Source organism: Nerophis lumbriciformis, linkage group LG30 (genome assembly GCF_033978685.3).
Source record: "Nerophis lumbriciformis linkage group LG30, RoL_Nlum_v2.1, whole genome shotgun sequence".
NCBI lineage: Eukaryota > Metazoa > Chordata > Actinopteri > Syngnathiformes > Syngnathidae > Nerophis > Nerophis lumbriciformis.
This window is the reverse complement of record NC_084577.2, coordinates 7959806-7984051: the sequence shown is the minus strand read 5'-3', so window position 1 is coordinate 7984051 and position 24246 is coordinate 7959806. Positions and strand designations below refer to the sequence as shown.

Here is a 24246-nt window from a genome sequence, read left to right as displayed (position 1 = left end):
ATGGTTCTTTTCCTCTTTGGTCCGGAGGACACGACATCCACAGTTTACAAAATCAATTTGAAATGTGGACTTGTCAGACCACAGAACACTTTTTCACTTTGCATCAGTCCATCATAGATGAGCTCGGGCCCAGCAAAGTTGGCGGCGTTTCTGGGTGTTGTTGATAAATAGAGTAATAATAAGTAGAGTTTTAACTTGCACTTACAGATGTAGCAACGAACTGTAGTTACTGACAGTGGTTATCTGAAGTGTTCCTGAGCCATGTGGTGATATCCTTTACACACTGATGTCGCTTTTTAATGCAGTACCGCCTGAGGGATTGAAGGTCACGGGCACTGCCGTTAACATGCAGTGATTTCTCCAAATTCTCTGAACCTTTTGATGATATTACGGACCGGAAATTGTGAAATCCCTAAATTCCTTGCAATAGCTCATTGAGAAATGTTGTTCTTAAACTGTTCGACAATTTGCTCACGCATTTGTTCACAAAGTGGTGACTTTTGTCCCATCCTTGTTTGTGAATGACTGAGCAGTTCATGGAAGCTGCTTTTATACCCAATCATGGCACCAGCCTGTTCCTAATAAGCCAGTTCACCTGTGGGATGTTCCAAATAAGTGTTTGATGAGCATTCTTCAACTTTCTCAGTCTTTTTTGCCACTTGTACCAGCTTTTTTGAAACATGTTGCAGGCATCAAATTCCAAATGAGCTATTATTTGCAAAAAACAACAAAGTTTACCAGTTCGAACATTAAGTATCTTGTCTTTACAGTGTATTCAATTGAATATAGGTTGAATAGGATTTGCAAATCATTGTATTCTGTTTTTATTTACGATTTACACAACATACCAACTTCACTGGTTTTGGGTTTTGTAAGTTTGTACCTGCATGTCACCACCCATCTTTGCATCCTGGGGTCACACCGCAACCGACCATGCGCTAACGTGACACAACTAGCTACAAAACATGCATGCGGCCGTTTTATCACACTGTGATTGAAGTTAATAATAGTAAGTTAGAATTACAAGACATTTTGAAAAGCATTACTATGATGGACTACATTGCTATGTAATTTGTAACCTTTATTACTGTTCATTATTAGAGGCTGATATTGCTTCCAAGCACGATGGGCTGCATCACTGTGCACTGAGCTCCGTCTATGGCTATATTTGCGCCGGCCCAAATTTATTGGATTCAGAATTTTCTGTTAAATATTTTGTAAATTAACAATTAAAAAAAAGTGTGATTTGGAAGCCAGCCCAGTGATCACACCCACTTTTCTCCATTTTGGCATTGTTGTTTTGCTAACTGTTGTTTTCATGCTCTAATGTGAACTCTGTCGTGTTCAATGCTGTGGCCTTACGAGAATTACTTCACAAAACATGAAGATTAAAAATGATTCCTCGTAGGAAGATTCCATGACAGGAATAATTATTTTCTGAGTCAAAATAAATATTTTTTTTAAATCTCTCTAGTCTGTAAGTATCAGGGGGTATATACAGTAGGTGGGTGGAAAAAAATAATGAAAAATAAGAGCTAAATTAAAGCAAGAGCTTTAGGGTCTATCAGCTTACATGTCCTGTAATTCTGATTGGATTTAAGTTAGAAAAATATTACATGAGAGGTATAATACCTGGACAAATATGACCGACAGTGCAGTGGACAGTGATCTCTCCGTATCACAATCATCTTTAATACCAAGTAATCTTTCAATAAACCTTTAATCTGGGTGTCAAATCTCAGATACAGGAAAATACTTTTTCCCCTTCCAGATGTAGTTACATCTTTTAATCCTACCACTCATCTGACAGGACCTGACGAGAAAAAATATGAATTTATATCTCAGACAGAACGTCCCAGTCTTGTTTGAATTGTTTTGAGGTTGTTGATCATGGCCAGTAATCTTTTTGTAAACGTGTTGTTGGCGATATGATCACTTGAAACCAGTCACTGTAAACACATATCAGATTATTAGATTTATTATACCATCTGTTGGCAGGAACAAATTATAGAATAATGCAAGGATTTACAAACCGATTCCACATATGACTATTGGGAAAAATCGATGCAAAAGTATGACCCCTACAGATAATGCAACAAACATGGACGGTGTCTTAATTTTCTGTACTTACACTTATGGCCTGATCTGCTAGAGGTTTGTTCGTTTCGATTTTAAAACACGTGCAAACTTCATAGTACATGCAATGCCGATTTATTAAGGTTGCGTGAAAAATAATTGTGTCTCTTAAGTGAGCAAAATAAAGAGCCCGATGCATTGGGCTTGTCTGTCTTCATGAATATGCTGATTATCAGAATGGCCACAATACTGGGAGGAGAAAAGGCAAAGATAACTATTTAGCACATGCAGTGTGATTTATCCAGACTGAAACTGTTCTGTGGGCGCTATTTTGCATCTATATTTAATATGTTTAGAAAAGACATGCAAACTGGCAGTTGCGCTGAAATAGCTGTGAGAAAGGAAGTGATCGTGTTGCAGCTCTGCACTACGTATGCTTGTCAACATACTGTATATGGACTGTCAAAAATAAAAACATTGCAGTCGTTGTCTATTCAGCAATATTATTTTATTGTTTTAAGGGGCTGATTAAAACTAATTCAATTGATGCGTTTTGGTGGTAGTCTTTTTAATTTATATGAAAATAACTTCTTGCAATATGCATTTTCTTGCATTTGGAACATTACAGCGCAGTTGGTGCCAACATCTTCTATGAGCGCACCTTCAGCGCGCTACATATGTGGGTTCCTTTGTAGATGCACTGCAGGACTGCTTCTAAAATGCTCATAAAAAATGGTACATATCTGCTGCATGTTTCAAAACATAGCAAAATGCCACAGGTAGGAGCATGATAACACGAATGTGCAGTAAGTGAGTGTCTCCATGGGGAAAGCTCCATAGTACCGTATTTTCCGCACTATAAGGCGCACCTAAAAACCACAAATTTTCTCAAAAGCTGACAGTGCGCCTTATAACCCGGTGCGCTTTATATATGGATAAATATTAAGATTCATTTTCATAAAGTTTAGGTCTCGCAACTACGGTAAACAGCCGCCATCTTTTTTCCCCGTAGAAGAAGCGCGCGGTGCATGCTGGGATATGTGACGTTTCATTTCCATTTGTGTGTTTATGTAAAGACCCCAAAATGGCTCCTATTAAGTGTGTTGTCTGTCTAATTATAAATAATGCAGACGAGGCATGTTAACTGAGTTCTCAACGTTTACTCACAGCGTGCTAACTGCCAGCATACAACGCTTCTCAGGGCTACCGCGCATGCTCGTAACTATCGTTGCATGCTGGGTAGTGTAGTTGTTATATTTGCTAGCTCATAACAGCACATTGAGAGACACGCTTACGCGCTTAATTCAATACTCGCCGTCATTCCGGGTGGATTGACAAAAGACCTCCAGCCGCTAGATATTGGTGTCAATTCGAAGCTAGACTGCTAACTGCGTGGGAACAATGGATGACGAAGAAGCGCGCGGTGCATGCTGGGATATGTGACGTTTCATTTCCATTTGTGTGTTTATGTAAAGACCCCAAAATGGCTCCTATTAAGTGTGTTGTCTGTCTAATTATAAATAATGCAGACGAGGCGTGTTAACTGAGTTCTCAACGTTTACTCACAGCGTGCTCATAACCACATTCTAACTGCCAGCATACAACGCTTCTCAGGGCTACCGCGCATGCTCGTAACTATCGTTGCATGCTGGGTAGTGTAGTTGTTATATTTGCTAGCTCATAACAGCACATTGAGAGACACGCTTACGCGCTTAATTCAATACTCGCCGTCATTCCGGGTGGATTGACAAAAGACCTCCAGCCGCTAGATATTGGTGTCAACAGGGCATTCGAAGCTAGACTGCTAACTGCGTGGGAACAATGGATGACAGAAGGCGAACACACCTTCACTAAGACGAGGAGGCAGCGCCAGACGACGCCAACATCTGCCAGTGGATCGTAAATTTGCCCAACTTTTCACTTCGGACACCGAAGACGAAGGATTTACGAATGAAGAATAACTTCAGAAAGTGAGCGCTATGTTTATTTTGTGTGTTGTGACATTAACGTTCGAGCAACATTATGTTGCTATTGCTCTGCACTATTTTGAATTTTACTATGTTTGTGATTGCACATTTGCGTACATTTTGGGAGTGAACAGAGTTGTTAGAACGCTGGTTTTTAATATATTATTAAAGTTTGACTGACCTATCTGACTGTTTTTTTGACATTCCCTTTAGCGCAGCGTAGGCGCGGCTTATAGTCCGGGGCGGCTTATTGGTGGACAAAGTTATGAAATATGCCATTCATTGAAGGTGCGGCTAATAATCCGGTGCGCCTTATAGTGCGGAAAATACGGTACATGAAACACCTCATTTAAATAAGGCGGTCTTCACCACTTTTCAGCGTGGGCTTTAGTTGATATAACACTCCCGTCAGGGGTTGCATTCTACGGCATGGGTGCAGGAGGCGGGATTACTGCAAACCTCAGCCAGTGTGTCTTTTGCAGCCGTTTTATGATCGCTCAGCACAGGAAATACGTTACACACATACAGTTGTTGACAAAATACACTGTACATTATATACCTCAGCTAACTAAACTATGGAAATGTATAATATAGTTCATATAGCAATACGGTCTCACTGCACAGCAGGCCAGCAGTTAGCCGAGTCCGCAATCCATGTTGAGGCACAACTGAGTGACGTGCCTCAACTGGCTGCTGTTCACCGCACCGTCTCTTCTCAGTATTTGAACGGCAAATGTGAAAATTCAGCGATTTTAAATAAAAATAATCTAAAACTGGTGAAGTTAAATGGAAAGTAGCTTTATAGTATAATCACTGGATACATATAACAATTTAATAAAAATGTTTTCTTTTTACATTTTTTTTCTTTCCATGATGGCGGGTGAGGCCCCACCTCACCTGCCTCTAGTGACCGTACGTCACTGGTTCACAACAGATTAAACAATGACAGCGTCAGCCGAGACGTTTTAAGGAGGAGGTGCAGTGCATCAACAATCGTTTTATTGAGCAAAACTACTGTTGACCGTAACCACACCAAAACAACATCAGCAACAAAACAACTATCTAGCAAAATTGTTCACTACCTGTCGTAATCACACCAAAACAAACTAATTATTTGTTGTATTGACAGCAGTCGTTCTCTTTCATTTAAATCAAAAGACCCACAAAAACAGTCGGACAACTCTTCTGTATTATTACACATTCAAATTTTACTCTGTAATTTATAATTATATATACTGAGTAACTATTAACAATATTATAAATAATTACTGAGTAACTGAATAATGACCTTCGTTAGATGTTCATAATTACTAATTCTGAGCATCTGACAAAGGTCAGCTACATTATCATGATGTGTTTAATATGGTCTAGTAAAATGTGTTATTAGTGAGAGATTTAATAGCCTAAATACAAAGAAGTTAGACGTTCAAAAATGTGTTATTGGTTTTCATAGCAATGTAAAATAAAGGACACCATAATAGCTGACAACAAAGTAAAACAGATTATTTAGAATTTTGGACTATTACATGTTTTAAAACTATTTTTGTTTGGGAAAGTGAGCTGGAGCTATGGTGCTAAGAGGTCCATTTAGATGTTGTCCAAGAATAGGTTAGTTCTGCATCAGTTTTTCCATGACACATAACATTTGATGTTTACAATATATAACGGAATAACAAATCTTTATGCTCTGCTACACCAGAATCAGCATTGGCTGCTTCATCTGAGTTTGACTCCCAGCAGTCCAATGATGCCTTAAATGCATAGTGAGTGATGTATCGACACTACTTGGCGGTTTTGGTTTATTAGTGAACTGCTGTAACACTGGCCGTGACTAATACATATTCAACACCTTGGCTATTTGAATTATATAATAGCAAAATATATGCTACATTTTTCATAACTCAATATAAATATTAATTGAGATTAAATAAGCCTTGTTGTTGTTCTTGATACTTATGTCAAAGCTACGTATTCCATGTGCTCTTTGGTTTACTTTTACTTTTGTACATTCAAAGTAAATGCTACATATTTACCCGTGGACTATCTTGAGCCAGGACACTTGTTGTTTTTTTTGCAAATCAGTGCTGGATTGTTATATACAATAAAATACCCACTATTTCTATTTGTTGAGTGGTTAATTGAACATGTGTTTGCAGTAACGTGTTGCAATTCAGTGAAATGTGAATAAGACAACTAATAATACCTAATTAAATAATACTCTGACTTGTTCAGTGGTTAATCGTAAAAAAAAGGAAACCAATTGGGTGTATTTGTCATGTCTTGGTGATCATGTTTAGTTTGGCTATGTTCTGTTTGGTTTTTGCACTCTTGTCAGTTTCTGTTTTTTCACTCCCTGTTTTGTTTCCATGATTACCAATCAGTTCACCTGTCCTCACGACTCACGCACCTGATTCATTTGAACTCACGCACCTGTTTTCAATCACCACATGACTATTTAAAGGGGAGCATTATCACCAGACCTATGTAAGCGTCAATATATACCTTGATGTTGCAGAAAAAAGACATATATTTTTTTAACCAATTTCCGAACTCTAAATGGGTGAATTTTGGCGAATTAAACGCCTTTCTAATATTCGCTCTCGGAGCGATGACGTCACAACGTGACATCACATCAGGAAGCAATCCGCCATTTTCTCAAACACCGAGTCAAATCAGCTCTGTTATTTTCCGTTTTTTCGACTGTTTTGCGTACCTTGGAGACATCATGCCTCGTCGGTGTGTTGTCGGAGGGTGTAACAACACGGACAGGGACGGATTCAAGTTGCACCAGTGGCCCAAAGATGCGAAAGTGGCAAGAAATTGGACGTTTGTTCCGCACACTTTACCGACGAAAGCTATGCTACGACAGAGATGGCAAGAATGTGTGGATATCCTGCGACACTCAAAGCAGATGCATTTCCAACGATAAAGTCAAAGAAATCTGCCGCCAGACCCCCATTGAATCTGCCGGAGTGTGTGAGCAATTCAGGGACAAAGGCCCTCGGTAGCACGGCAAGCAATGGCGGCAGTTTGTTCCCGCAGACGAGCGAGCTAAACCCCCCTGGATGTCTTGGCTCACACCGTCCCAAAGATGATCAAGAGAAGAATATCGACCCTAGCTTCCCTGGCCTGCTGACATGAGGGTATGTCTACAGAATATATTAATTGATGAAAATTGGGCTGTCTGCACTCTCAAAGTGCATGTTGTTGCCAAATGTATTTCATATGCTGTAAACCTAGTTCATAGTTGTTAGTTTCCTTTAATGCCAAACAAACACACACCAATCGTTGGTTAGAAGGCGATCGCCAAATTCGTCCTCGCTTTCTCCCGTGTCGCTGGCTGTCGTGTCGTTTTCGTCGGTTTCGCTTGCATACGGTTCAAACCAATATGGCTCAATAGCTTCAGTTTCTTCTTCAATTTCGTTTTCGCTACCTGCCTCCACACTACAACCATCCGTTTCAATACATTCGTAATCTGTTGAATCGCTTAAGCCGCTGAAATCTGAGTCTGAATCCGAGCTAATGTCGCTATAGCTTGCTGTTCTTTCCGCCATGTTTGTTTGTGTTGGCTTCACTATGTGACGTCACAGGAAAATGGACGGGTGGTTAAAATCAGGCACTTTGAAGCTTTTTTTAGGGATATTGCGTGATGGGTAAAATTTTGAAAAAAACTTTGAAAAATATAATAAGCCACTGGGAACTGATTTTTAATGGTTTTAACAATTCTGAAATTGTGATAATGTTCCCCTTTAAGCCTGTCATTTTCTGTTCTTCGGCCTGGCGACATCACATTCATGCTCTGCACTCTTGACACGCTGCTTACTCTGTCCAGGTCATAGTTCATGCTGCTCTTTTCTTGCCACGTAAGTTTTTTGTTTATTCAAGCCACTGTTTTGTACCTCCGCTGTGAGCGCCTTTTGTTTGTTCCTTTTTTCCATAGTTCTGCCTTTGTGCGAGTTTTGTTTTATTAGCCAAGTTTGTTCCCTGCCTTGTGCACGCCTTTTGTTTATACTTTTTGTAATCTATTATTAAATCATGTATTTAACTTCGCGCCATGTCTGGTCCAAATCCTTTGCACCATGGGAAAAAAAACCACGCCATAGTCCACGTCTTGACAATATTACACCAGGCACAGTCAAGGACACTGAAAAACAAGAACATTGAAGGTGGCCATTAATGGGGTAAGAAGATCCACACCAATTACTATTTCAGGGGGCCCAGAATTCCTAGCAACGGCTCTGTTCCCACTAATAGTACACGCAATTGTATAATTAGTATTTTGAGTGCATGAGATGTATGGCCTAAAACGCAGTGCAGTTTCAGTATCCAGACAATGTCTTTAAAATGGCCAAAATGCTGAGTACGCAGTAACAGACACTTACCACTCTCAATAGTTGCCAGCTGTGTAGCGGAAGTTGAGGGACTACCTCAAGCGGTGGCAATTCACTTTTAAAAGGCACAGAAGTAACGGAAGTGGATAAATATTTCGATTGACATTTTCGGTAAGTGCGCAGTAACCAAATCTAATCTGGAGCCTATCCCAGCTGCACTCTGGGGGAAGGCAGTGCAAACCCTGGAAGAGTCACCACCTCATTGCAGGGCCAACACAAAATGCAAATAATTTGTGAGCTCACGAGATTTGTTTAAAACTATGACCCCCAAAATGTGTGATTATTTTTGACCGAAACATATGCAGAATATATACTCAGGAAGCCAGGTCAGGATAGATTTTGGAGATACCTCATGACCTGGCATACAGCACTAATAATATGAACACTTTAATAAGTATTAACCACAGTGCATAGTTCACAAAAACTGTACTTTAATCAATTTATCCTATACATGATTGCATACATAAAATGCACTAGGTACAGAAATATAAAATAAGACTCAACAATGTGCATGTTTGTTTTTTATTGGTACAATTATGATCATAAATAGGAATTTAAAGAAAGTGAGCTGTATACATTTTGTTTGGGATTTGTCAAATACAAGATAAGTGGATGTCGTTTCAGGAAATAATATATAGGAAAAGTGGAACAGGATCACAGCATGTGGAAAAACATTAAAGGGACAATCAAAATATATTTTTAGATGTTATCTAGAAATCTGGTGGAACAACAACTAGTGGAATCATAGTACCTTAAATCATTCACTTTTTCACTAATTCTGCCAAAAGACAACAGAGATCTTTCATTGTCAATTCCCCCAAACACAGTCCACTAATCTTTCATACAAAAATAAGCATTCCTATGAGAAGGTTCTGTAGGTGTATACATAGTCAGTAACCATATGTTGCACTGAAAATGGTCAAAATTGTGAGTGTGCAGGTATGGAAATCAATAGTCGCCATTTGGCTACAGACAGTAAGCAATTCACAATTATAAAGGAGAGAAAAAGTTGTTGGTAATTTTTATTTCCTGTAAATAAGCAAAATTAATAATGAATCTGGTACGGCACTACACTGTCAAAATGTGTGGCCAGAGTGTACGCAGTATTTATTGAAATACTAACGTACGTGTTCCATTTGAGACACTGCCAATGACCTTATGCTTCTATTTGCAGCTTTTCCTCCCTGACTTGAGCGTCATGCCCTTGTTAGTTGTGCTAGGGTTCCCCGAGTTCTCCCTCCATGGTCCGGACTAGGACAAACAGCTCAGCAAGACCGACAACAGACGTTGCAATCACAGCAGACACGACTCGCTAGGGAACAAGAAGAACAAAAAAGTATGAGTGAATGCTTGTTTGTCTACTTGTATTTACTTGTTGAAATATGTACTGCCTGTAAAATAAGAGTTGTTCTTACAGGTGTTGTTTCTGTGAACAGGTACTGACTGCCCATGTAGGAACATGCAAATGTAGCAACGACTGTCACCAGGAAGTTGAAAACGGTCACAACCACCGCTTTAGCTGATCGTACTGTAAACACCAAAAACATGGATTATTATTTCAGCATTACAGATTGAATTTCCATCTATCCATTTTCTACCGCTTGTCCTTCTCAGGGTCACTGGGATGCTGGAGCCTATCCCAGCTGCACTCAGGCGGAAGGCGGGGTACACCCTGGACCAGTCGCCACCTCATCACAGGGCCAACACAGATAGACATACAACATTCACACTCACATTCACACACTAGGGCCAATTTAGTGCTGCCAATCAAGATATCCCCTGCAGGTGCATGTCTTTGGAGGTGGGAGGAAGCCAGAGTACCCAAAGGGAACCCACGCAGTCACGGGGAAAACATGCAAACTCCACACAGAAAGATCCCGGGGGATCGAACCCAGGACATTCGTATTGTGAGGCACACGCACTAACCCCTGTTCCATCGTGCTGCCCTTGAGATTGAATTTTAATGATGTAAAATGTGTAGTATACACTAACCTTCCCGTCCAAAATCTGCCAGTGTTCCATTTCGATTCATTTCCTGAAAATGAGTGAAAAGATGAGGGTAAGCGATTCTGCAAATGTTAGTATCGATCTGATACCAAGCAAATACCGGGCCATTATTGCTGATAGACAGATTTATTTTTATTTTTTACTTGCTTTCATGTTATTAATTTCCAAAAGTATCCAATACCAGGACAAAAAAAATGTGTTTCTATTCCCTTTTTTTTGTGGAGAGGGGTAAAAATACTTGCTAAATATAGCACCAAAGTCACTAAGTGGGAAACACATTCACTGGCTTATAAGGTGTGTTAAAGGGATCATTTTATGATTTTTTTCTACATTTAAAACACTTCCTTGTGGTCTAAATAACATGTAATTGTGGTTCTTTGGTCAATAATTTGCATCGATTATATTTTAGAGACCGTTTTCAAGCTGCTTTCTGACCATCTCTTCAGAATGCGCGGTTTTGTGGGAGGATCTTATTGACCACTTTGACTGTGTATTCTCCACGCTTGCTTTGTTGTAGTTTTTAGCGCTTCCATAGCAAGTCCACTGACAGATATAGGTTTGAACTTTCCATCCATCTTCTTCCGCTTATCCGAGGTCAGGTTGCTGGGGCAGCAGCCTGAGTGGAGAATCCCAGACTTCCCTCTCCCGAGCCACTTCGTCCAGCTCCTCCCGGAGGATCCCGAGGCGTTCCCAGGCCACCCAAAAGACATAGTCACCCCAACGTGTCCTGAGTCTTCCCCGTAGCCTCCTACTGCTCGGACATGTCCTCACCACCTCCCCCACCTCACGTGGCTCCTCTCGATGTGGAGGAGCAGCGACTTTACTTTGAGCTCCTCCTGAATGACAGAGCTTCTCACCTCATCTCTAAGGGAGAGCCCTGCCAGCCGACGGAGGAAAGTCATTTCTGCTGCTTGTACCCGTGATCTTGTCCTTTAGGTCATAACCCAACGCTCATGACCATAGGTGAGGATGGGAACGGAGATCAACCGGTAAATTGAGAGCTTTGCCTTCTGGCTCTGCTCCGTCTTTACCACAACGGATCGATACAGCGTCTGCAGTACCGATCGGCCTGTCGATTTCACGGGCCACTCTTCCCTCACTCGTGAACAAGACTCCAAGGTACTTGAACTCCTCCACTTGGGGCAAGATCTCCTCCCCAACCCGGAGATGGCACTCCACCCTTTTCCGGGCGAGAACCATGGACTCGGACTTGGAGGTGCTGATTCTCATCCCAGTCGCTTCACACTCAGCTGTGAACAGATCCAGTGAGAGCTGCAGATCCTGGCTAGATAAAGCCATCAAGACCACATCATCTGCCAAAAGCAGAGACCTAATCCTGCAGCCCCAAACCAAATCCCCTTAACGCCCTGACTGCGCCATGAAATCCCATCCGTTAAAATTATGAACAGAATTGGTGACAAAAATTATGAACAGAATTGGTGACAAAGCGCAGCCCTAGCGGAGTCCAACCCTCATTGAAAACGGGTCCGACTTACTGCCGGCAATGCGGACCAAGCTCTGACACTGATCATACAGGGAGCGGACCGCCACAATCAGACAGTCCAATACACCATACTCTCTGAGCACTCCCCACAGGACTTCCTAAGGCAGTGGTCCCCAACCACCGGGCCGTGGCCCGGTACCGGTCCGTGGATCGATTGGCAAATTAAATTAAATTAAAAAAAAACCAAAAAAAAATCAACATAAAAAAACCAAGATACACTTACAATTAGTGCACCAACCCAAAAAACCTTCCTCCCCCATTTACACTCATTCACACTCATTCGCACAAAAGGGTTGTTTCTTTCTGTTATTAATATTTCTGGTTCCTACATTATATATCAATATACATCAATACAGTCTGCAGGGATACAGTCCGTAAGCACACATGATTGTATTTTTTTATGACAAAAAAACACCATACCCCCCGGGTCCATGGGACACATTTTCAAGCGTTGACCGGTCCGCAGTTACAAAAAGGTTGGGGACGACTGTCCTAAGGGACACGGTCGAATGCCTTCTCCAAGTCCACAAAGCACATCTAAACTCCCATGCACCCCCAAGGACCCTGCCGAGAGTATAGAGCTGGTCCACAGTTCCACAACCAGGACAAAAACCACACTGCTCCTCCTGAATCCGAGGTTCGACTATCCAGCGTAGCCTCCTTTCTAGTACACCTGAATAGACCTTACCGGGAAGGCTGTGGAGTGTGATCCCACGATAGTTGGGACACCCCCTCGGGTTCCCCTTCTTAAAGAGAGGAACCACCACCCCTGTCTGCCAATCCAGAGGGAGTGTCTCCGATGTCTACGCAATGTTGCAGAGTCTTGTCAACCAAGACAGCCCCACAGCATCCAGAGCCTTGAGGAACTCCGGGCGGATCTCTTCCCACCGAGGAGCTTTTTAACTACCTCGGCAACCTCAGCCCCAGCTGTAGGAGAGCCCACCACAGATTCCCTCCACCGATCCACAACATCCTGAGTCGAGGTCAGGAGCACACCATTCTCACCATACACGGTGTGGACAGAGCACTACTTTCCCTTCCTAAAGCGGCGTATGGTGGTCAAGAATTGCTTCGAAACCATCCAGAAGTCGTTTTCTACGGCTTACCCAAACTCCTCCAATGTCCAAGTTTTTGCCTCCGCGACTGCCGAAGCCGCACACCGCTTGGCCTGTCGGTACCTGTCCGTTGCCTCCGGAGTGCCATGAGCCGAAAGGACCCGATAGGACTCTTTCTTTATCTTGACGGCATCCTTCACCGCTGGTGTCCACCAACGGGTTCTGGGATTACCGCCACGGCAGGCACCAACCACCTTGTGGCCACAGCTCCGATCGGCCGCCTCGACAATAGAGGTTCGGAACTTGGTCCACTCGGACTCAATATCCAGCGCCTCCCTCGTGACATGTTCAAAGTTCTTCCTGAGGTGGGAATTGAAACTATCACTGACGGGAGACTCTGCCAGAGGTTCTCAGCAGACCCTCACAATGCATTTGGGCCTGCCAGGTCTGTCCGGCATCCTCCCCCACCATTGCGGCCAACTCACGGTAGAAAGCTCCGCCCCTCTCTTCACCGGAGTTTCCAAAACATGAAACTGCAAATCCGATGCCACAAAGTCAATCATCGAACTCTACTTTTGTTTTAGAAATGGCAACAGTGGAGAATGCACGACTCAGTCTGCCCCACATCAAGAGTATAGCTAAAGAGAAGGAGCTTATTGACTACAATCGTGGATGTGCGTGAGGCATTCTGGGCACATTTCCACCGTATATGGATAATCTGCTGACGTCACAAACGGCAAAAACATCCCAAAAGGAGCAAATTCCAAACAACTCGTTTGGCAGAAGTAGGAGGAAGGCAAGATTGTTTCATAAATAACTCTACAATGCCTCCATGGTTTGATTAAAAATGTTCAGGACTTATGCAGATCCCAAATACACAACAGCAGGTACCAATATAGGTAACAAAAGTTGGTTTTGCATAATAGAACTCCTTTAAAGCATGGTTACAATGCCATCTTCTATAAGGAGCTGCACTTTTTACCAAAAGCTGCATTTACAGACAATGCCATTTAATGTGTTCATAAGCTAGATCAACAGCTAGCGCTAAATACGTTTGTGGCGGTTCAAATGTATTTGTGACAAAGCAGTGTGTGGTGGTTCATAAATGTTTGTGACAAATTAGTATCGGTGGTTAAAATAATTTGTATTGGCCTGTTAGCCATGACACATTCCAAAATAAATAAACATACATATACATATATACATACACATACATACATACATACATATATATAGCGCTCGAATTAGCTGCGACCGCCCTTGTCATTTGCCGTAATGCCCAAAAAATTGACCAACATTTGCGGCAAGAACATGCCGTGACCGCCTTTGACCTTCTACTTGTTAATGGACAAGGGATGTAACAGTAAACGGTATAATGATAATTTGCGATAATTCCCGACGGTTAGTAATACTGTTAAATTTTTTAATGACCTAAAAACCGTCATTTATTAATGCATTTTCGGCAACACAAAGTCAGGCACAAGCGCACTAGCGTCGTTTGGCTGGATAATCATGGCGGACCAACGACACAGACTTTGCTGCAGAAATGTCCTCTCGGAATAAACGGAGCCAAGCGCTTGTTTAACATAATTTTCTCTCGCTTCCCGCCGAACGTTTAAGAGCGCACTGCTGTGTTTAGATGGAGACAGGTGTGGACAATATTGGAGACAGCTGCACTTGTCCCCACACTAAAAGTATACAGCGAAGGAGAAAAGTATTTGATGTTTTGCAGCAGGCGATGTGTCGTGAACGTTGTCACAACTTGTTTATAAAGTCTTTACTTTTTGACTGGGATGTTCACTCCTTTATTTAACTGCAAACTGTATCAGTGTTCAAATAACATCAATACTAGCTATAATGTTTTGTCATCTCATCGAATTGAATGCAGGCGGTGAAGATTGTTTATTCGATGTGTGAGGTATCACTCCGGGTTTTTTTTGTTGTTGGCCAAACTGTTGTACTGAAACACTAGGGAGGCGTTGAAAAAGAACAATGCTTGTTTATTAGACTTCATCTTCATTAGCCAAACTGCTTTGTGTTTTATGTTGATATCAAAAAGTAAACACCAGGTTTCGTTTACATTTATTTGTTTGTTTTTTCCTGTCACTTCAAAAATCATTCATGTGACATCATTTTGTTAATGTGTTATTGTGTATAGTTAATTCCTATACGACATTTTTCTGCTCAAACTCATAATGGATGTGTCCCAATTAGGGGTGTAACGGTACGTGTATTTGTATTGAACCGTTTCGGTACGGGGGTTCCGGTTCGGTTCGGAGGTGTACCGAACGAGTTTCCACACGGACATATTAAGTAGCGTCATGCACGTTGTGTAAACAATGCACACCGAGGCACAACACACGGCATGCTAGCAGCTAACGGGCTACGATAGACTGACCATATGTCCTCTTTTCACCGGACATGTCCTCTTTTGCGGAGCTGTCAGGGCGGAGTTTCTTAAATGCCTAAAATGTCCGGCATTTTGAGTTAGGGTTGCGTGTATTTTCAATGTACGTTCAAGGTTAAGAAGGGGTTAAAAACAAAACAAATTGTGAATGTGTGCGCAGTAGCATTCGTGAGGGAGGGGCAGAGACAGAGAGAGCGAGAGAGTTATGATAAACGCGCATGCGTCGCCAGGCTCTGCTCTTTATCCATAGATTTATCAGATTTAATTTTTATTATCTATAGCAGGGGTGTCAAAAGTGTGCCCCGGAGGTCATTTGCGGCCCACAGCTAATGTTTTAAAGGCCTACGGCACATTCTAAAAATACTATTAAAATAAACAAAAGCATAATAAAAGTGAAATAAAAAAGCTTAAAAGTTAAATGTAATTTAGAAAAAGTTGCAATGTTGACTAATAAAACAAAGCTGTTTTTTTTTTCTTTCACACTGTCATTGCTCAAAACATAATATTGAATCAAAATCAATGTTATTATGAATTATTGACCTATCCAACGTTCTGAATACTTCACATCAAATGTTCCACTAAGAAAAATATTTTTGGTGGAAGATTTTGCAAATTTGGTAAATAAATAACCCCAAAATGTATATTTAGTTGTTTTCTTACTGTACCGAAAATGAACCGAACTGTGACCTCTAAACCAAGGTACGTACCGAACCGGAATTTTTGTGTACCGTTACACCCCTAGTCCCGATAAAAATAAAAACTCTCTCTATGAAAATGTAAAAATAGAGATAAAGGCATCATGTAATGACAAAATGCTGACAAGTTGATGTTATTAAAGAATACAAAAAAATTTATATTCGTCAATAAATATATGGATAACGTTTATTTATGGTCTTTTTATTAGACATTACAAATGACATGATGTTATTACGTTCACACCCCAAAAACAAAAATTAAAAAAATAATATATAATATATATTTATATATATGTATATATATATGTATATATATGTATATATATATATAAATATATATATATATATATATCCTTCCTCAAAAGAAGATAATGTTTGTCTTGGTGCCCTAAAATATGAGCCCTCTTTTAAGGCAACACTTATAAATATATATATTTATATATATGTATATATATATGTATATATATGTATATATATATATATAAATATATATATATATATATATATATATCCTTCCTCAAAAGAAGATAATGTTTGTCTTGGTGCCCTTCTAACTTACCTTGGTGCCCTAAAATATGAGCCCTCTTTTAAGGCAACACTTGCCTTGACCTTAAAAAGTTAAAATTTGAGGCCTGTACATATATATATATATATATATATATATATATATATATATATATATATATATATATATATATATATATATATATATATATATAAACATATACATATATATATACATATACATATACATATATACATATACATATACATATATATATATATATATATATATATATACATATATATATATATATATATATGTATATATATATATATATGTATATATATATATATATATATATATATATATATATATATATATATATATATAAACAATATCAAACACATACTGTATATAAAAAGCAAAATGTACACAAAATAACATTTACCTGATTGTTTACATTACGCGTCATCTTGTTGTATTCTTCATTTGCTAGTCTGGCTTTAATGAGCTCCAAGCGTGCGACCAGCTCAGGATTCTGAAATAACGAGGATTATTTTTATTATAATTCTACATAATATACATGTATACTTACTAAAGTGTTCTGGCAAAAAGTACACTTACTCTGGGTGGCTTGACAAATCCAGGTAGGTGCAGTGAGCTGTCCTCTAGCAATTCATGCAAATACAAAGGATACCCTGGACATCAAATAGAAATGTATCATATGGCATGTCATGAGGTAATAATTCAATGCATGTAAGAGATTATTGTGTTTTATTGTATAGGGTATAATCAGTGATGACAACTACAAGCTACAGGGAGCTAAGCTGCGTCGCTTACCATATTTTCCGCAGGCCCACCGGATTATAAAGCGCACCTTCAAAGAATGGCCTATTTTAAAATTGTGTTCATATATAAGGCGCACCGTGTTATAAGGCGCATAGAATAGACGCTACAGTAGAGGCTGGGGTTATGTTATGCATCCATTAGATGGAGCTGCGCAAAAAGGAATGTCAACAAAACAAATAGTGATTGTACTGACACTTCTACTTGCTGCTCTCTGTTCAACAACTCACTGTTCGAGTTTGTCCTCCAACTGTAGCCATCTCGCTTTGTTCCCTTGGAAACTGTTTAGTCTTCTTTACTTGGCGCAGGTCATCATGTTGCTTCCTCCACTTCCGCACCAATAATTCGTTAATGTTAAATGATCTCGCTGCTGCTCTATTCCCGTGTTCTACTGCGTGACTGATCGCCTTGAGTTTTAACTCTGCGTCGTAAACGTGTCTCTTAATAGGAGCCATTTTTGGGTCTTTACATAAAGTTTAGGTCTCGCAACTACGATAAGCAGCCGCCAACTTCATTTTCCCCCGTAGAAGACGAAGCGCTTCTTCTTCTACAGTAAGCAGCCGCCGACTTCATTTTCCCCCGTAGAAGAAGAAGCGCTTCTTCTTCTACGGCTGGGGTCTCAGACACGCGGCCCGCGGGCCAATTGCGACCCGCGAGACGTTATTTTGCGGCCCGCACCTTAATATGAAAATTTAATTTTAGTGCGGCCCGCAACTTTCATATGAATGCCGCTTGACAGCGTCATACTTGCCAACCCTCTCGATTTTTCCGGGAGACTCCCGAATTTCAGGACAACCATTCTCTCGAACGTCTGCCGATTTTCACCCAAACAACAATATTAAGGGCGTGCCGTGATGGCACTGCCTTTAGCGCCCTCTACAACCTGTACAAACAGCGTGCCAGCCCAGTCATATGTCGTATTTGGCTTTTGTACACACACGTATGTGACTGCAAGACATACTTGGTCAACAGCCACACAGATCACACTGAGGGTGGCCGTAGAAACAACTTTAACACTGTTACAAATATGCGCCACACTGTGAACCCACACCAAACAAGAATGACAAACACATTTCGAGAGAACACCCGCACCGTAACACAACATAAACACAACAGAACAAATACCCAGAATCCCATGCAGCCCTAACTCTTCCGGGCTACAATATACACCCCCACTACCACCAAACCCCACACCCTCAACCCTGCCCCCCTCCCCCACAAATTTGTAGCCAGTTCAGTTTTAGTTTCGTTCTGCATAGCCATCACTAAGCTTCAATGCCTTTTCTTAGGGCAGTGGTTCTTAACCTGGGTTCGATCGAACCCTGGGGGTTCGGTGAGTCGGGCTCAGGGGTTTGGCGGAGGTCAAGACACACCCGACTCATCGTGTAAATAAAAACTTCTCCCTATCGGCGTATTACGGATACAGCAACTGCAGAAGTTAGACTGATTTGCAGGTGTGTAATTTGTTGTGAGTTTATGCACTGTGTTGGTTTTGTTCTTTGAACAAGGTGATGTTCATTTTGTGCACCAGTAAAAAAACATGGTAACACTTTATTATGGGGAACATATTCACCATTAATTAGTTCCTAATTAACATGCAAATTAGTAACATATTGGCTCTTAACTAGTCATTATTAAGTACTTATTAATGCCTTATTCGGCATGGCCTTATTATAACCCTAACCCTCTAACCCTAACCAAATAACTCTAAATTAAGTCTTTGTTACTTAGAATGTGTTCCCCTAGTGTCCAAAAAACTCTAAATTAAGTCTTTGTTACTTAGAATATGTTCCCCATACTAAAGTGTTACCAAAAACATATAACTTTGTCTTGAATTTGAAAGAAAATAATTTATTTTTCACTAAAGAAGGGTTCGGTGAATGCGCATATGAAACTGGTGGGATTCGGTACCTCCAACAAGGTTAAGAACCACTGTCTGAGGGGCACTCACCTTTTGTTTATTTTTGGTTTAAGCATTAGACACATTTTTACCTGCACACTGCCTCCCGCTGTTCCCAACATCTACAAAGCAATTAGCTATCGGCTGCCACCTACTGATATGGAAGAGTATTACACGGTTACTCTGCCGAGCTCTAGACTACACTGACAACAACAACACATAATTTGCAGACTATAATTACTGGTTTGCAAAAAATATTTTTAAACCAAATAGGTGAAATTAGATAATCTCCCACGGCACACCAGACTGTATCTCACGACGGCACAGTGGTTGAAAAACAATGGTCTAGGAAACCCACAGTAATGTGTGTTCTTGGCCATATTTACACACATGTATGCATTTAGAGAAAACAATGCCCAAAACATTAGTTTTTAGTTGTTTACTCTGTAAACTAAAATCATAACGGCTCTCGTCATCAAAGAAGTCTAACACAAATTTAGGAACACACATTAAGGTGATTTGAGTTCATGAAATGTTTTACTGCACATAACCATCACCAACTGTTCCCAAACAACACACAATTATTTGTGTTTTTGTCAAGATATAGATGCTGTTTTTTGTTTTACTATAGGTAGAGAAAATTAATAACATGGGTGGACCAAAGAAAAGGCAAACTAAAATAAGTACATACAGTACCCCTGGATGTAATTGTAGGGTGCCCCCAGCTAAATGACTGATAGTTAATAGTAATGGCCCCATATTGGGTCCATTTGTACACTTTCAGTTACATTAACATTGATATTACTCAGTGACGTGCAGTCAGGGGAGGCAGGTGAGACGGGGCCTCACGTGCCATCATGGAAAGAAAAAAAATTAATTAAATTGTTATATGTATCCAGTGATTATACTATAAAGTTATTTTCCATTTAACTTCACCAGTTTTAGATTATTTTTATTCAAAATCGCTGAATTTTCACATTTGCCGTTCAAATACTGAGAAGAGACTTGCGGTGATCAGAAGCCAGTTGAGCCTCACCATGGATTGCGCAATGACTCGGCTAACTGCTGGCCTGCTGTGCAGTGAGACTGTATTGCTATATGAACTATATTATACATTTCCATAGTTTAGTTAGCTGAGGTATATAATGTACAGTGTATTTTGTCAACAACTGTATGTGTGTAATGTATTTCTTGTGCTGAGCAATCATAAAACTGCTGCGAAGACGCACTGGCTGAGGCTCGCAGTAATCCTGCCTCATGGTGGTGGAGGGCGCTAGTGATCCCAGCGATCATTTTTGCGACTACTCGGCTGCAGAATAAGTGACAACAAGCAGCAACAGTTAGCGATCGTTTATTTTTTCCTCTCGCCTGGACTTTTAACATGGAGGATTACATATCTAAAATAAAACAGTTTTCTAAACTGGACTTTCAATCGAAGCAGGAGGTAATAATTAAAGGAAGTCTCCATCGAGACAGAGAGACTTTTAAAACTGAAGAAAGATAAGGAAGACTTCTATAAACAAGTTATCGATGCTTTTGTTCAGAAGGAGCGGCGCATGGACTTCATTTATAAGTAAAGGTAAGACCATAATAACGGTTTTTTTTATTAAATGTGCTTTTTTGTGTGCTACAGTTTGTATGTGTAAAGTTAAAGTTAAGTTAAAGTACCAATGATTGTCACACACACTCACTAGGTGTGGTAAAATTTGTCCTCTGCATTTGACCCATCCCCTTGATTACCGCCTGGGAGGTGAGGGGAGCAGTGGGCAGCAGCGGCGCCGCGCTCGGGAATCATTTTTGGTGATTTAACCCCCTATTCCAACCCTTGATGCTGAGTGCCAAGCAGGGAAGAATGCTGGTATGAGCTTTTAAACATAACCCGTTAACTGCTGCCAATCAAATGGTGAATAAGATACTCTTTAGGGTTCACATGTTTGTAAATCTGACTGTGATGAAGTCAGTGCCTCACCAGTCATGAACCTCACCGCACGTCACTGATATTACTCATGTGAGCCTACAGATATAAATGCTGTAAATTCTCTGGGGAAAGCTTCCCCTGTAGAATAGCTACATTTAATCGAGAGTAACTTGTAGCTTAGCCTACTACATTTTCCAAGTAGCTTGCCCATCACTGTGTCATGTAAGAATAGGTTGTTTCACCTAAACACGCATATACAAAATAAATATCAAATAAAATAAAATCAATAATTACCTTGATCCTTCAAGTACACGTTTAATTGTCTCGCTGTACTGAACGGCAGCGTTGTTTGTCCTGTCTTTTCTACAATAATATTCAGTTTCTGTCTCAGTCCTTCAGGCAGAGAAGAGTCCGTCTTTTCCAACAGTTCCGTCACACCCATCTTGAAGTGATCTCCGACAACAAACGCAGACGCCATAATGTTACGGTACCAAACGAGTAGTCTAATGATATAACGTAAAATGTAATGTTTGTGTTCAATTCATCATTAAAGAGAGCAGTCGGTGGTAGCCAAATGTGCTAAGAGAAGTAAAGCCGCAGAGGAAATTGTACTACGGCAAAGCAAGTGGGACAAGCAACCAAAACAGGAAGTTACGTCAAATGCGAGCGCAATAAATTGACAGCGAGTTTAAATGTATAGTTTAAAAATGTGTTATCCATTAAAATAAAGGTGTATCACACTAAATTATATTTTTTATTATATTGTAGAATTCAGTGCATACAAAGTAATATATATCGATAATCCATCCATAATGTATTTCATAATATTAGATGCCACTACGTACAGCTAATATATGTATTAAATATTTAATCATCATTTATTTATTTAGTAATTTCTTACTATTTGCTATTTAGTTATTCTACGTATTAATGGTATAGTTTCTTCTTTGTTTTCCTTCGTCACGAATTACGTTTTATAATAAAACGTAATCCGTGACGAAGGAAAATAAAACTTTTATTTACTACATCCTCCATTTTCTCAGAAAATGTACTAATTTTGAATGACAACATGTCAAAAATAAATTATGTGTGCATACATCAACACATGGTGAGAATGAATTATCTGCAACAGACAGGGAGAACAGTAGGGTTAAAGAAAATATTTGATATGAGGAAATTTGCAAGGGCAATGGTGTGGCGTCCAAAAATGGTGGGTGAAGTACGCATGCGCAGTGTGAATTATTGGCAGGTTTCTTTCCGGTGACCGATTCAGTTGCTACACAGTTTACAAAAAATAAAAAGCAATTCACTTCGTGTTAGTGGCCAAGTTGTTTATTCCATGAGACATCACATATTCCTTTGTGTAAAATAAAAATAAAATACAAATTAAGATTGCAAAACAAATAATTACGTGTTCCGTGACTGAGTCCACGTGAATATTTTGGTGCCTTCAATGTTGCCTGCAAACGTTTGATTGCTCATAGTGCTCTGGCAGAAATAATACAACACACACACACACAAAATCAGTAATTAACACACCAATCTTCAAATATAGAGAGATTTTTTAATGTTCAATAATAAACGATTTTGCGCTTAACCTGACATAACGGCATTCTCAAATGCGTGACGAGGATGAATAATAAATAACAAAGAGACCCGGGTTCACAACTTTAACAAAAAATACATCTGAACACAGTAGAATGATAACATACTTAAATTGGTCTAAAACTATCTTTTTGCACGTGCCTCGTAATAGTGAAAATGCAGTCGTATTCGTTTTTCGAAGTGGCCGTGGTCACTGTTAGCACTATATATTGTCCTTGAACGCAACATCGGTACCCAGTTGTCAGTGCGTAGCGGCGTGTCACCACCAAGATGGCTGCCTGTGCGTTACGCAGAGGATTGTTGAGCACTCTCAGTAAATATAACAAGAAACACGCACATAGAATACTGAGTGTCGCTGACAGCAGGTTCGAAGCGTACAGACCACAGTTAGAATGCCGAGCCTGTGGGATATACGGTGTCGCTCAGCAGAGAAGGTTGATGTCGTCACGGTAAGCTACACATGCCGCGTCCTCCCCTGGCAATGCTAACGAGCTAAAAGGCTTTAGCGACACAGGAGTTGATAAGGTAGCGCAGTGGAAACTTCGTGTTATACTAAAGATGATCGACTTTTTAAATGTAGTATCCAGATTTTCAGTTTAGTTTTGCAAATATGTTTCTTTGGTTATACAAGAGCGGGATCGTTTTCCCCTGACGTTCATTGCTGTGTATTGCAATGCCAGTATCTGAGTTTGCATTGTCCTATTTGGAACTGGTTCTGTGCACTGCCCATGACTCGAAGAAAGGCAGTAATGCAATCGCTTCTCACAGATTCCGATTGTCAACCGACCCTATACATAGTTTTCACGCCCGACTGATTTCCCATGATGCTCCGCGCGATCCGCCATTTTGAAAGGCAAGCGCACCGGTACAACATCAGCAAATTCATATATACGAACCCGTTCACAAACGTATGCATAATGGCCGAGAACCAGCAAAAAAGAAGTATAAAGAAGGCTTGGACAACCAGACGTTGGAAAGATACAACCAGAAGACACAATGCATAGGCGTTGACCCGTACGAAGTGCCGAAACAAAGTTTCACGTATGACCACAAATGCCTCCCGGCCATAACGTACATAGACATTTTGAACTACCTCGTCAATTACACCAGTGCCTATACAATGGAGGAATTGAGGGCATTCAAGTCTCTGGAGGCGTACAACCAGTTTATTAACGGATGGGTCAGCGACGTTAAAAGCATGACTGCAAACGAGAAAGTGCTTGTAGTGGGCAGGGTATGTATATATAACGTACATTAAAACCATGTGTTTAGCGAGGACACGTCGGACTCCTTAGGATAAGGGGAGTCTGCCCAAGCCTGTCCTTATTTCATTGCAACACTTATGTAATTACCAAACAAAAGTGCATCTC

The 24246-nt window shown here is 40.4% G+C and overlaps 2 protein-coding genes across 3 annotated transcripts in view; one reads left to right on the top strand and one right to left on the bottom strand.

Annotated features, from left to right (window-relative positions):
- Nucleotides 1–9443: 9443 nt before the first annotated feature.
- Nucleotides 9444–21914, bottom strand: vma12 (vacuolar ATPase assembly factor VMA12). Its single transcript, XM_061925463.2, has 6 exons — nt 21566–21914; nt 17232–17305; nt 17056–17145; nt 10427–10469; nt 9850–9962; nt 9444–9746 (listed from the first exon to the last, which is right to left on the bottom strand). The coding sequence occupies exons 1-6, from the start codon at nt 21747–21749 to the stop codon at nt 9651–9653; spliced, it is 600 nt and encodes a 199-aa protein (XP_061781447.1). The 5' UTR covers nt 21750–21914; the 3' UTR covers nt 9444–9650.
- Nucleotides 21915–23124: 1210 nt separating this feature from the next.
- Nucleotides 23125–24246, top strand: part of poldip2 (polymerase (DNA-directed), delta interacting protein 2) — a 43689-nt gene continuing 42567 nt past the window's right edge. For both annotated transcript variants that reach the window (XM_061925461.2, XM_061925460.2), the window contains exon 1: nt 23125–23325. In XM_061925461.2, coding sequence (XP_061781445.1) covers nt 23147–23325 — 179 coding nt within the window. In that variant the 5' untranslated portion in view covers nt 23125–23146. The remainder of the gene's footprint in view (nt 23326–24246) is intronic.